General features: G+C 45.9%; 1 protein-coding gene across 1 annotated transcript in view; it reads right to left on the reverse strand.

Moving 5' to 3' along the window:
• Positions 1–13579, reverse strand: part of RARRES1 (retinoic acid receptor responder 1) — a 47829-nt gene extending 34250 nt beyond the window's left edge. The window contains exon 1 of the mRNA XM_059065538.2: positions 13232–13579. Within this exon, the coding sequence (XP_058921521.1) occupies positions 13232–13510 (279 nt within the window). The 5' untranslated portion in view covers positions 13511–13579. The remainder of the gene's footprint in view (positions 1–13231) is intronic.
• Positions 13580–14817: the final 1238 nt, after the last annotated feature.

Consider the following 14817-nt stretch of genomic DNA (forward strand, 5'->3'; position numbering starts at 1 on the left):
TATACAGCAGAAACTAACACACTATTGTAAAACAGTTATACTCAAATAAAGATGTTTAAATACTTAAAAACAAAAACAAAACTCAAACCATTGGAAAGGCTCCCTCCTTCAAAATCTAATTCACAGCTTCCTTAGGGGATTATCAAGAACAAATACAAATGTTAGAAGTTTTTTCCACAAATATCAATAGTAAAGTCTTCGTCATCTGAGAAAATAAATTTGACTTATTCCAACTTATTTATAAACTAGTAAGTTTATATCATAATACCTGATTCAAAACTAAGTGTTAAAGTGAAGCTATGAGATCTCTATTTTTGTTTGTTTATGTCAGTGTGTACATTATACATATGTGTTACTACCTGTGGAAAATATTATCAAAATTAAACTTATAAAAGAGCTCTATTTAATTGACTAAATAGTAAGCACTTACAAATTAAATATTTCCAAGTATAAAGGAAACTGGCCAGAATGAATTCCAGGTTCACATGATCTAGTATGCAAGGAAAGTAGGATGACTGTTTTTGGCAAAAGAAGGTATGAGGAGTGGAAGTACATTTTGTTAAGGGAAAAGAGAGAGTTTGTCCTAGAGCTGCTGTCTCTGGGCGGAAAAATAAGGGACAAACTAAAATGGATATAGAAAGTGTGAAAGGTTTGTAGAAAGACAGCTCTGAAAAAGTTGTTCCATGCATGGTCAGGCTGGATTTGGATTGAATTTAATTAGGTAAGTGAATTTTGTTGTTCAGGGTGGGCTGGTGCAGGACTGGAGTTTGGTTTTCTCTCTCTGTTAAGAGAAGAGAGTTTTCTTGGAATGTTGAACTAAATACTTTTGGTAACAGATTGTGAGTTTCTTTGCCTTCTAAATGATCTGTTATTTGCCTTAAAAATCTTTTACTGTCACTTTGGTTGAGTGAATAACTAACTATTGCTTCACAGTGACCTATGATCCTATTTGACCAAGTGTTTTAAAAACTTGACTTTTTTTTTTTTTATAACAAACTTCTCAAATAGCAAATTCTAACTAAGATTCTTTTGACTTTCCAGCTAACTTTAGGATGCTTCAAAGGACCCCCTGAAACATCCCAAGGAGAAATATTAAACTAATTAGGCTTATTTGGCATGTTAAATTACATGGGAAACATTGTCAAATAAGTGTGATAAAACCTTCTTATTTTATGGGTAAATGTCATTAATATAGATATTCCAAAACTTATATGGAATTCCTAAAAATCTGATATGTCCTGATATAATGTTATCAGTTATAATTCTAATTGTTATCTTAAAATGTCATATGACACAGAAATAACCAAGTTTCTTGTCAGTTATACTGTAAACAGATTTTTAACCATGCCATTTTAAGTCTTTTGTCATTTATAGACAATCACTATTTTACTCTGATGCTTTTATAAAATGAAGATTCTCAAGAGGATTCGTAAAAGACTTTTGACATATTCCTGATAACTTTTAGATCATACCACTGAACTCAGTAAGAAGTTACAAAACCCTAACGGAAAACCTGATGAATTCATCCAGATCAACTGGAATTAATTACATGGGACTGAATGAATTGATAAATATGATTTATAATTTTATGACTTTTTTCTGAAATATACTGGCTTTTAATCTTTTTTTCCAGAAAATCTTTCCCTTTACGCTAATTTTGATCTACAACAAGCTGATAAAGTGTACCTTTGTAAAAACAAAGATGAAACATTTACCTTTTTCTCTCTACATGATCCTTCCAGAATTTGGCTTATCCAGCTGTCTCCCCTGTGGATTTGATGGCTTATTGAGACCAGATTACAACTAGTTATACAAATCACCGCTTTAATTTGTTCTCTTGTTGTTTTCAAATTATTTATGGCTTGTGCCTTTCTCTGCTGTACTGTATTAACATTACAGGTATATAATTTACATCCTGTCTATTTTATGAGATTATTGTCTCTTGCATTACCCAATGTGTAACCAGGCCTCCAACAAAACTAATGATAGCTAAATGTCTTGAGGCAATCAATCACATATATAACTCTACGTAGAATAATTGTAATAGTGCAACTGTAGATATGGGAAGAAGCAACAAGAGAAAACATTTCCTGGATTAACAGACTAGTAGAACAGGCAATCCAGATAATTTTAGATTATCAACAAGGCCTAATCCAAAAAATTTAGCATATTGAGTGGCCTATCAACAGAATCCTCACCTGATCTAGGAATGAGCTTTCCTAGAGCCATGGGACAAAACTGGTCATGAAATGCCTCCCAAATTTTGGTCAAATTTAGACCAAGAAGAGGCACTGTGGACAAAGAATGTCGCCTGCCATTTCAGTAAACAAAGGATGTTGCAGGCTTAAAACCCTGAAAGTGCGCCTTAAGGGGAATTCAGGATGGAGAAACACAGGATACTGGCCCTATATATTTAAGATGCTTATCAAAGGAATGATTTACACAAGCCCAGACTCTTGCATCTTCCCATACATAGAAGAGCACTAAAATCACTAACTTGATATGTTTTTGTGATTAGCAGTAATCTTATGATGTTGAACTACACGTTATTTTGTTTTGTTTTTGTTTTCTTTCCAGCAAAAACTCCTACATATCCTGGCACCTCCCTTACCTCTTTGGTGTAGTTCCTCAGAGCTATCTGAGAGGCTGTATCCTGGGCTATAGTCCTCAGTGAGTTCACCAAATAAAACATAATTCTCAACTTTTAGGTTGTGCATTTTTTTTTTCAGCCGACAAGGGGAAAGGGGATAAAAGGATAAACAGCCATCGGAGAGGGGTCTCCACGAAGCAAAGGTAATGAGGGTGTTATTCCCTCAGCTTTGTACCTGGAACCAACAAGTGCATGAATGGGCTTTTAACAAGATAGAAAGTCATTTAAAAAACGTTAAGTCCGAAGTAACTCGGTATGGATGTCCCCACCCAGTATCTTAAACTTGTGTTTTTGTCCATCATGTTGTTGGAGTGATCAGATTTGCAGAGTGAGGTAAACTGCTCACTATAGTGGTTTTGAATCTGGAAGCTCCGTACCTGGGACAGGGCCAAAGCCAAACTTTCAAGGTCAGGTGGTCCTCCCTCTGTGCTTACAACACATGTTGTGACGGCCACACGGTGCAAAGCTAACCCATTCACTTAAAGACATTTTTTGAAAAGCTAAACAGACTTTTTTTTTTTTTTTTGCGGTATGCGGGCCTCTCACTGTTGTGGCCTCTCCCGTTGCGGAGCACAGGCTCCGGACGCGCAGGCCTAGCGGCCATGGCTCACGGGCTTAGTTGCTCCGCGGCATGTGGGATCTTCCCGGACCAGGGCACGAACCCGTGTCCCCTGCATCGGCAGGCGGATTCTCAACCACTGCGCCACCAGGGAAGCCCTAAACAGACATTTTTTAAAGAGCCAAGGCTGTCGCAGGGAAGGTGACAGGCAGGTTTGGCTTTCCTGACGTGAGGAGTGTTCCCACGGAGCGGATCATGGGGCTGTGCCCCTCCCATCCCCACGCTCTGCCAAAACGGCCCACATGCCAAACAGATTAGGAAGTTCACATCCCTCTCCAAGCACAGCCAGGGGCACAGCACCTTGCTCTCAACTTTTCCAGAATAAAGCTTTTTCTGTAAAGAAAAAGTTGGCAAACAAAGCAAATTACTCTATGACTGTATAACCTGAAGGAATGAATTAGTAGCTCTTTGCTACAGATTTCTTTTTAATTACGTGTCAAAGAGGACTTATGTACTGTAGCCTAGAACTAAATGCTTTACAGTCACGGACCACCAATGATGTGGTTTATGTTCTAACTTGTTTTTTCTGTGTTTGGTTGATTTTGTAGGTTCCCTGGCTTTTGTCCCCAAAGGCCATGAGGAAGGGTAGCCCCGGGCAGCTGCCCTGCCTCAGGACAGGCTCTTTCGGAGAGTGATCAGCACTTTGACTTGGAGCTTCCCTTGCAATCAGTTGGGAGGAAAACAGGCCACTTTTAAAGTCCTGTTTAAGAAAGTGTACCATAGAATGCCTTCATAGGACAAACTCATCTCACTAGATTTTTTTTTTTTTGCTGGAGGGGGTCAAAAAATGTTCCTCAAATCCCTATCTAATCAATGTCAAGCATTTATTCAGCACTTGTGTATAAAGCATTCTGCTAGCCACCAGGTAGAATCATGATAAAAACTATAATATATATGTTTTATATATATATATATATATATATATATATAGAGAGAGAGAGAGAGAGAGAGAGAGAGAGAGAGAGAGCTCTCACTATATGCTTCACGTGGTTTAACACAGTGCCCAGGAACTACTTATCACAGCACAAGAGTCCTTTGAGGTAAATACGGATCTTATCCCCATTTTAAAGATGAAGAAACTGAGGCACTTGCCCAAAGTTAAGGAATTGTCCAAAGTCACAAAGCCAGTAAGTAGCAAAGGCGGGCTCCAGACCCCTGCTCTCCCCTTATACAGAACAGAGGTCATACAAACAGACCCAGTCAATCCCTTTAAGAGAGGGCGGAAAGAAAGCTGCCTGGTGTGTGTGTGGGAAGTGTGAGTGTGTGTGCGGGCGTGAAGTGTGAGAGAGGGAGGGGGAGACAGAGAGGAATTGAGAGAGTTGGACTGTGCTTAAAACCACAGTTCCTGTAGACAAGACCACGCAGACCTTCTGGAAGGGAGGCAGCCAGGCAGGGAGTGTGTATCCATTTCCTAGGGTGGCCATAACAAAGTACCATAAACTGGGTACCTTAACACAACAGAAATCGATTCTTTCACAGCTCTGAAGGCCAAAAGTCCAAAATTAAGGTGTTGTCACGGCTGGCCTCCCTCTGAGGCTCTGGATAGAATCCCTCCTTTCCTCTTCCGAGCTTCTGGTGGCAGCCGTCAATCCTTGCCTTCCTTGGCTTGGAGCTGTATCACTCCAGTCTCTGCCTCTGTCTTTAAATAGCATTCTTCTCTCTGTATCTTCACATGAGTTTCTTATAAGGACAACCATCATTGGATTTAGGGCCCATGCTAGCCCAGTATAGCCTTATCTTAACTTGATTACATTTGCAAAGGCTCTATTTCCAGGTAAGGTAAGGTCATAAGCACAGGTACAGGGGGTTAGGACTTCAATGTATCTTTTTTGAGGACACAACAATCCACCACAGTATGGAAGTGACGATGATCTGAGACTCTGGAAGGAGGCCCTGGATACACTCTTTCAGGCAGGGTTTAAGTGCGAGCTTGAGCCAGTGCAGCGCAGGAGGGGGAATCTCCAGGAGGACTAGGCTGGAGATAACTGGGGAGAGAGAGGGCAAGGACACTCAGGAAGACAGGTGAGCAGCCAGGCTGGGGAGATTAGCAAGTTAATAGCAGGGATACTTGGAGTGGAGGTTACCATGGTAGATAGGGCCAGATTACAGAAGGTCTCTTAAGGGACTTTATTCTAGAGCCATGGGTCTCAAACTTGAGCTGGAACAGAATCTCCTGGAGGGCTTGCTAAATAAGACACAGTGTGATGGCCCCACCCCAAGTTTAGATTTAGTAAACCTGGGGTGGGGCCCGAGACCCTGCATTTTCACAAGTTCTAGGGGACGCTGATGCTGCTCCTGCTGGTCCAGGGACCACACTTTGAGAACTTCTCTCTAGACACTGAGTGGAACCGCTGAAGTTCAGAGGGAGGGACAGGAAGTTACAAGCAGCTCCAGTGACTGTCACTAGAAGACAGATGAGCAGGAGATTAAGGACATGACAATTAATTCTCTCCAAAGGTCTGAGGGTATCATGAAACTAAATGAAACGGAGGAATGTTATCTCAAAGTTTGGTTCACGTGGAGTCTTTGGCAAATCAGGTCATGATGATTTAGGAAGTTCATGGGACAGATCGACCCTCTGCTTCAGGGAGTGCAGCTGATAAAACTCTGTGGCAACATAGCATGTGCTGTTTTTAAAGCAGGAACATTTGGAGAAGGCAGTCTGGATTTAAACCATTTTTGAAGGAAATTCACTCCTTCCTTCCTGCTACATGGATAACGACTTGGCCATGTAATGCCATTTATATCCAGGAAGTTAGAAATTACATGCTCTAATAGCAACTCGACTAAGCCATGTCTCATTTTCTGTAAAAGGCTGTTTTCTGTAAAACACAAAGCTTTTGTTTTCATGTCAGTAGATCAGAGACGTCTCCTCCAGCACGTGTCCAGACTATCTTTATATTAGATACTATACAACATTTGCTTGCTTGCTTAAAGTCAAGTCATTGAAATACAGGGTGTGAGTACTGGACATAAAACTGAGGAACTTGATAAGGGATGGAGAACAGGTATTTATTATTCTAAGAGCACATTTTAAAAACCTAACACCCCCTTTAAACTCACTCAAAAAACACAACAAAAACCTAGGGCAAATGTAAGAGCAGGGAACGTACCCAGAGAAACCTTGCTGTCGGATGCCGCAGGGGTCATGAAAACGCCACGACTCTGGGAGTTTCCAAAGATAAGATTCCGCCCAAAGCTCATCTACAGAAAGAAAACCCTTGGGACTTCCCTGGCAGTCCAGTGGATAGGACTCTGTGCTTCCACTGCAAGGGGTGTGGGTTTAACCCCTGGTTGGGGAACTAAGATCCCACATGCGGCACAGCACAAAAAAAAAAAGAGAGAAAAAGAAAACTCTGTGCTTTGGGGGAAGCCTGGCTCTTGTTTTTTCTCTCTCTGCCACTGGTTCCTTCACGTGACCTTAGAGTCGGTGGCGACAGCCTTAAACTTCATGTTTCCACATTGAGGGGGTAGGCAGTGGGGACAGACAGCTGTCAAGAGCTCGAACGGTGATGCTAATCTCCCCTCGGTCACACAGTGGGCCTCACTGGCCTAACAGACTCGGCTTCTAAATGTCCCCTCCAGTCTTCACATTTGGTAAGAAAACATAAATGTCATGCCATTCCAGGAAAAGCAAACTTCTTCACCTTATAAGGTTAGTTTTATGAGTCAGGCTTAGTTGGAGACAAGTAAACAACTCATCTGTGGACAAAAATTGCTATGCTGCTCTTATGTTCTAGACAGAGAGAACATCAGTGTATTACATTATACCCTGGAATTATCTCATTGCATTTTTTCTTCTCTTGGGCAATGCCAGATAAGGCGGTTGCAGTTTATGGAACAAAAGTCAATGACCTCCAGATCAGGCCCCATCCTGTGGGGTCCAAGGAGATCTCTGCACTGGACACTTCATCAGGCTAAGGAGTAGTGGAGAGAAAGAGACAGAATACTGTGTGTTAACCTATTTGGCCAACTCTGAGTATGAGTTCTTGACCCTTCTTCCAAAGGAGCCAGGGTAGAAGTGGCCAGAGGCAGCGTTCCCCTCCGCTTCCCCTCTAGCTCAAGGTGGGGCTCAGAAAATTAGAAAAGGCTGGTTGTAAGAGATTTGAGGTATTCGATCTCTCTCCTCCTGTAGGAGGGCTGGAAACGGGTCAGGCCCTGGCCCGGCCTCCTCTTCCTGATGCCCAGTGGTCCCAGCACCCTTCCAGCTACCTTTGTTTTAATCTAATATTTAATATTTGTCTTTAGCAGGTCTCTATGCTAGGACAGTGGAGATAAAGGGAGGCCTTCCATGGAAGCAGACACACATGCAGGGCAAGAGAACATAGCAGCCTACAGTCAAGTACCAACACGGGGTGTGGAGGGTGGGCGTGTTTGGGGTGAGGAGGTTACCGAGGCTGCAGAGATCAGCCAGAGCTGCCATCTCTTGGGTAGAGTCATGTGTTCGGCAGTGTGGTAAATACTTGCATGAGCTCGAAGCCACCCGGAAGGAAGCTGGGTGTGGTAGGCTAAGTAATGGCCCCCAGAGATGTCCACATCCTAATCTCTGGAATCTGTGAACATGTTTACAAGGCAAAGGGGATTTAGCCAATATGATCGGGTTAAGGATCTTGAGTTGGACAGAGTATCCTGGATTATCCAGGTGGGTCCAGTGTACTTACATGGGTCCTTATAAGGGAGAGTAATGTTATATTCAGGAGATGCTACCTGCTGGCTGTGAAGATGGAAGAAGAGCACGAGCCAAGGAGTGCGGGCGGCCTTTAGAAGCTGGAAAAGGCAAGAAATGGATTCTCCCCTAGAATCTTCTGAAAGAACACAGCCCTTTCAACCCCTTAATCTTAGCCCGGTGAGACCTATTTCAGACTCCTGACCTCCAGAATTGTAAGAGAATAAGTTTGTGGGAGTTGTTTTTTTTTTCTACAAAGTCTATGGTCATTTGTTACCGCAGTGAAACTAATACAGATACAAAATTACCTGTGATCCTTCACACAGTGTTCTGTGTTGGCACCTCCTCTTGAGGCCATTGTGGATTCATATACATCTCGTACACAGCTATGGTACAAGACTCTTTCATAACTCGACTTTACTGGCTAGAAGCCTCTTGAACCATCCTAAGAAGTAATTCAGAGTTGGGGAACTGCTATTGCTACTGTGGGACCAGCTCTGTGCAAACCTCTTCAACTGAAGGGCCATCACAAAGGCAAATAAATACCACGGCTGCAAAAGTGTGAATAAATCTCTAGGGTGATTCATGCTGATGAATTGAGATCATGGGTCAGGTTGGATCTGAGAGACTGTGTGTGTGCATGTGTGTGTGTATATGTGTGTGGATTTAACATTCCTTGTCTCATTAAGATTAGTCATTTTAGGGCTATTTACATTCTGTCTCCAGCAGAACCACCGAGGCCGTTCAAGGAAGAGTGTGCAGCCAAGCCACACTCCTGATGGTTAAATTCACAACCCACCAACGGCGGTCTTTATTTGGGATCATTACTAATGTTCCATGATCACATGCACCCTTAGCTATGGCTCCCCGTGTGGCAAGACAAGTGGAAATGCTGTGGGCTGGTAAAAAAAAAAAAAAAAAAAAAAAAAAAAAAAAAAATGTTTGTGGTTCAAAAACAACTTCTTACAAGCTGGTTAAAAGTGTTAGCTCGCATAGCACAGGGAGATCACCTCTGTGCTTTGTGACCACCTAGAGGGGTGGGATAGGGAGGGTGGGAGAGAGGGTGATGCAAGAGGGAAGAGATATGGGAAAGAAAAAAAAAAAAAAAAAAAAGTGTTAGCTCATCCACGTGCTGCTGGCTTGAGCTACGCGCCAGGAAGGCCAAGGCCTACGTTTACCCTCAGGGCCAGTGGCCTTTCCCACCCCATGCAGGTCCCAGACTCTGCAATCAAGAGCCTAAAGACCAGGTGGGCGCCGCGGTGGGAGGTGGGTGGAGCCATTGGGGGCACCTGTGCCATTTCAGCAGTGGCAGTGCCCGGAAAGGAAGGCGGGCGTGGGCCTCGGTTCTGTGCTTTCAGGATTGTTATGTTTCATCCTCACGGCAGAGGGCGCTGAGGAGCGCCACCTGCATCCTGCCGATAGCCACCCCCTACGGTTCTTTCATGAGGTCTGTAAACGCACTTAGGAGCCTTGCTAGCGTGAAAGCAGAGATTCTTTCACTAAAAGGTTTTATTACTTCTCTTTCCCCTCCATATTCACTGCGGCCTTCTTCAGTCTCCGGTTTTCATTTCTATGGTCGGCTTGATGTATTGCTTTCCTATTCTTGTGAACCATCACCTCTAAATTATTGACATTAATGGAGAGAAACCTTCAAGAAGAGCAGTAATTAGATGAATTGTGCTGTATTAAAGTGCTTCATAGATTGAAAAGGGATAAAAGAAGAAGCTCTTTCTTAGTAGACTAGGTGCTCTCCCAGCTGCCTTGTGGCTCAGCAGACCGGCTCTATTCTATTCCGCCTTCAGACACACCCAGGCGCCCGGGGTCGGGGGGTGGGGACAGCAGCCCAGCCCACCAGCGCTGGGGCAGCCGGATGCTCGCCAGAAGTCAGCTGTTTTGCTCCCAAACTTACCTGTGGCAGGTGTACTCATTACCTAGCTGCATAATTAAATGTTCTGGTGAAGAGGGGGCACAAAAAAAGATGTCATGTCCACAAAATCCAAGTTAAATGCAGTAGAAAGAATTGATGAAGTCAAGTCTCTAAAACTCTTGCTGGTAAATTGGGTATGGGTGAGTCATAGTTAGGCGAGAAAAGTCAAAAAAAGTAAAAGGAGAGGATTGTGAACTGTATTCTTTGCAAGTGCTCCCTCCACTGTAAGTAAACAAAAATGGAAATCACAGATGCCCATTATGGGTGTGTCTTCTTGCTAGAAAGACTGCAAGGAGTGCCAATTAATGGCTTTCTTTCGCCCTACACAAAGACAGATGAGTTTTATATTCACTGATTTTAATTTACATTGAAGCAGTTAAGGTTTGGGCATAACTCCCTCCCGCCCCACCTTTGGTCAATTGTTTCAATTACTGATATGTTTCCTGGCCTGGTCCTTGTGAGCAATCCCTAAGCAACGGCTGATTTCAAATGGGTTGCCTTTCTCCTGAAGTTTGTACACACAAAGATCTCTCCAGTCTCTCTAAATGCCAGGGAAGGGCTGGCCTCTCACCGGCTGCTCGGGGCAGGGGCCAGTTCTCCTAGGACTTACGATCGGCCAGAGGATACTTGCCTCAGTGTAAGAGACAGCCCGAGATCGTCGGGAGCAGGGCTGATCTAGGATACCCTGGGTAGCATAGGAGCTCTCAACACCACCCCTCCATGCTCTGGGTCCTAAGGTATCAGAAAAATAGGAGCCTCCTGGTCGTGGAAGGGTAGTGTATGGTCAGGAAAGAGATGTCATCAGACAAGGGCAATAAGGGAACACAAGTCATAGTCTGTGATCGCTCCTTACAATTAGTAAACAAAACAAAACAGAATGCTCGCAAGCTCACCAGCCAGCTCTGATTTCTTCTCAATACTTCCTTGCATTTACTACCACAGCTATTACTGCATTTTACCACTAGAGGGCAACAGTGTTCCTAAAATGAGGATTTGTTGCAGAACCGAAAAATCACTTAGAATCAAGGAATTTCAGAGCTGGAAGAGGTCTTAAGAATCGTTTGGTTCACTGGCATTCAAAATTTTTTCAGCTGAAACACAAAGCAAGAACTGCATGCTTCATAATGACCCAGTTCATACATATATGTTTGCAACATTTTGAGGCACTACTTACCCTGTCTTCTGCAATGCACTCTAAACAGTTTGTATCCCAAACTATTTCATTTAAAACAAACAAAAAACTGCAACCACTAAATAGATTTCATAACCCAATAGTGTGCCATTAGTTTGAAAAACCCTGACTTGGTCCCAGCCTCTCATCTGTAATACAAAGGGATACACTGACCCCGAGGATGGAGAAGGATGCTATCAGCTACACTTCTCTCGCCCACTCAGCCACCGGCTAACCCCGGGTCAGTCCTAGAGGAATGACAGATATTGTCCAGCAACTCAGTGCTCACTCTGATAATGCACTGATTGGATAAAGAGTTTTGAGGGTCTATCATTTTCCACCTCTTGTCAATGCTACGACTGCTCTTGTAATTGAAGCAGAAATTCCTTGCATTGAAGGCTCCTTGCAGGTGGTGTCTGTTCTCCTCATTCAAGCAGCTTCCATCAAGCAAGCAATTTCACTGAATTCCAGGAAGAAACTGAAACCACTTTAGTCTCTAGAGTCTTGGCCCTGAAAATCACTAAGTTCTCTTCCTTGGCTCCTTGATGTTAAAACATTTATAATCACTTTGGGAGGAAATGTAAAGGTAAACCAGATGATCGAGAGGAAGGTATCTTTTCTTAGGGTCAATGTCCTGGATTCTTCTACTTCTTAATTCCTCCCTCTCATGCATACCTGCCTCTAATTTATTGATTATCCTCTCCAGCTTTTTTAGGACAAAAAAGGAGATCCCTTTAAAATTCAGGATTATATTATTACAGATGAAAACAGTAACTGAGCTCTCTGTGGATAAGACAGGAAGTTTTTCTTAACTCACTTGGATTTAGTTTATTTTATGAAAGATGCCAAGTATTTAATTTTTTCAATAAGGGGTTAACTAAATGCATGAAAATGCAAATTATTTTATTATTTAATTCTTTCTATGGTCTTAGAAGGAAGGAAAAAAAATTCCTGGGACCTGAAAAATTCCTGGTGCACTTTAGAAATCTGAGCTTAGTTTTCTGTAGGGAATCCTTCCCACTGATAACCTGGGAGGAAATATTCAGGGGGGCCCCTCTTTGGGCTCTGGGAGGTGGTGACTCCCTTACTTTGATACAAAGTTCTCAAGCTCTGTTCCCTCACTTCTCTGTTGGGCTGGTAAACCGAACTTTTTCCTCCCTGACACAGCAAGATCTGTTAGAACAGGTGACAAGCACAGGTTGCTTTTTTTTTAGGAAAAATTTTATTTCACCATTCAATAAATCTAGACAAGCTGGGTGTAGGGTTAAGTCTGAAGAACCAAGGCCGAACTTCCAAATGGCTTTCTCACACCCTTAACACCACGTCTACAACAGTCTTAAAGAAAAATCCCACAGCCACTCTTTAAATTTCTATTTACACTCTTTACTAAACTCTAGATTCCTTAAGGCTGAGTCTACAGGCTTCGTGGAATATTGGAGGATTTCTAGAAAAAGCATCGTCACTTTTGGGACAGACTAAGTGTAGTTCCGTAACTTTCGTAATCTTCTACTTGATGAAGAAAGCAACGTAGCTCCACAGGCACAAAATGGTACCTACAGCCAGTGCCTTGAAATCAGCAACCGAACGAGCTGCCACGTTCTTATTCATTCCGTTCACAAAGAGAACAGCTCTGGTTCACTCACTCCCATTAGATTAAAGCAGACGCCAGGATTACGAAGGTTCTTGCCCAGGCAGGCCAACGCGTAAATTGCAATATTACCCTGAAGCCCTTGCAAGATGGCCTGCAATTAACCAGGGAACGTCAGCGGTTCGGCCTGGGAACTAGCTTAGATTTTGGAAATCCCGCCCAGAACTAATGCTCGGTGACCACCCCATAGCAACCAACTCTGGGTAGTCGCAGAAAAGATCAAGCTTTGCCTTTTGGGCCTGTTCCTCGGTTTCCCCATGCACCTCTTTCCCAGGTATGGGAGCTGCCCTGTAAAAAAATCTTTATGGCCTTGTAAATGCCAGAAAGAACAAGCCAGCTTTCTGCGGACTCCGCGCACTGACGGGACTCTCCACGTCCGATCAGCTCCCGGCGCCGAGGCGCGAGCCGGGAACCCCGCAGACGCCTGGCGCATCACAGTCTCCTTCGCGGATCCGCCGCTGGGCGCACAGGCGCGCGTACCCAGGCGTCACCACCCACGCGGCTCGCGGCCGGTCCACGCGCGCGCCCACTGTGTCGCTCTGGTACTCACCCAAGCGCGGCCCTGCTGCACCTCAGCCAGAACTCGAAGGGCGCTGGGCGAGCTCGCGCGGAAGTTGAAGAAGTGCAGCGCCGCGCGCGCCGCCTGCGACAGAAGCCCGCGCGGGAGCTCCGCGTCCTGACGCCACCCGGAGTCCGTGGGCTCCCCGGGCCCCGCGGGCGCCGCCGCCGCCCCCTGGAGGGCGAGCAGCAGGAGCAGCACGAGCAGGGGGGCGGCGGGGTCCGGGTCCCCCGGCCGGGGCGCGGGAAGCGGTTGCCGGCGGAGCTGCATGGGCGCGGGCTGGCGCGACGCTCGACGGGCCGGGGCTTCGAGCGGGCTGCGCCGGCGCTCGAGTCAATAAGGCCGCGCGGGCCCCTCCCCCCGCCCCCGGGGCGGCCTGCTGGAAGGAGTCCGGGTCCCGCTCGGCCGCACCCTCGCGGGGCTTCCCGCAGCCCCTGGGCCCCTCCGCCCCGCCCCACTCCGCCTGGGCTCCCGCTGCTCGGCTCCGGACGCGGCGGCGCCTCCGCGGCGCGGGGCCCGGGTATCTGGCTGGGGCCGTGCGGGCAGGGGCACGAGGGAAGCAGTGGAGACTTCTCCCCCAAGGGAGAGCGGCCGGGTTGGCGCCACCCCGCGTCCCCAACCCAGCTTGAGGACCTGGTTTCTCTCCCCGGAGGCTGCTGTGATTTCGAAGCCCTTAGGGTTTCAGAGCAAACCGGCTTCCGTTCTCCAAGGCTTGGAGCTCATTTCCCAGAAGATGAAATTGGAAACGGGTGGAGAAGGGGGCGGGACGCAGCCGGCATTTTTGGGGGTCCTTATAGCACAATGACCTTGGAAGTGGGACAGGTCGCCGGAGAACTGGGGCTGGAGAGGAGGCTGCCGTGGTCAGCAGGGCAGAGCCAGATAAGGCCCCAGAGGCCCCAGTGGACTTGGAAACATTGATAACCCTGGTGCGGCACAGATGGGCGTGGAAGCCAGATTCCAGGGAAGTGAGGCATGGATTGGGCTGTAGGGCAGTGGAAGCCTTGAGGGTTGACGACTCTTTTTAGACACGTGGCAGTGAAGGGATGAGATAGATGACCATTGTTTTTAGGCCACAGAGAGAAAGCCCAGGAGAACCAGAAAGTAGATGCACTCCCCTCATCCTTTTTCCCACCTCTCTTTATTTTGTTCAGGGGTCCACCTCTCCCCAACACCCGCTGACCCCAGCTCCACTGTGGATCTAAAGGAAGTCCCTTCTCCTTGCCAGTGACTGGTTGAGGCCCCACGTGTGCGATTCTTTTTTTTTTTTTTTTTTTTTTTTTGTGGTATGTGGGCCTCACTGTTGTGGCCTCTCCCGTTGTGGAGCACAGGCTCCGGACGCGCAGGCTCAGCGGCCATGGCTCACGGGCCCAGCCGCTCCGCGGCATGTGGGATCCTCCCAGACCGGGGCACGAACCCGTGTCCCCTGCATCGGCAGGCGGACTCTCAACCACTGCGCCACCAGGGAAGCCCGTGTGCGATTCTTGATGAGATATGCCGGGGGAAGCCTGGGGGGCGGTGATGCGATGGGGGCACCATCTCTGAAAACATCCTCCCTCCCCGCACTTCTTCCTCTGGAT

Source organism: Kogia breviceps, chromosome 5 (assembly GCF_026419965.1).
Source record: "Kogia breviceps isolate mKogBre1 chromosome 5, mKogBre1 haplotype 1, whole genome shotgun sequence".
NCBI lineage: Eukaryota > Metazoa > Chordata > Mammalia > Artiodactyla > Physeteridae > Kogia > Kogia breviceps.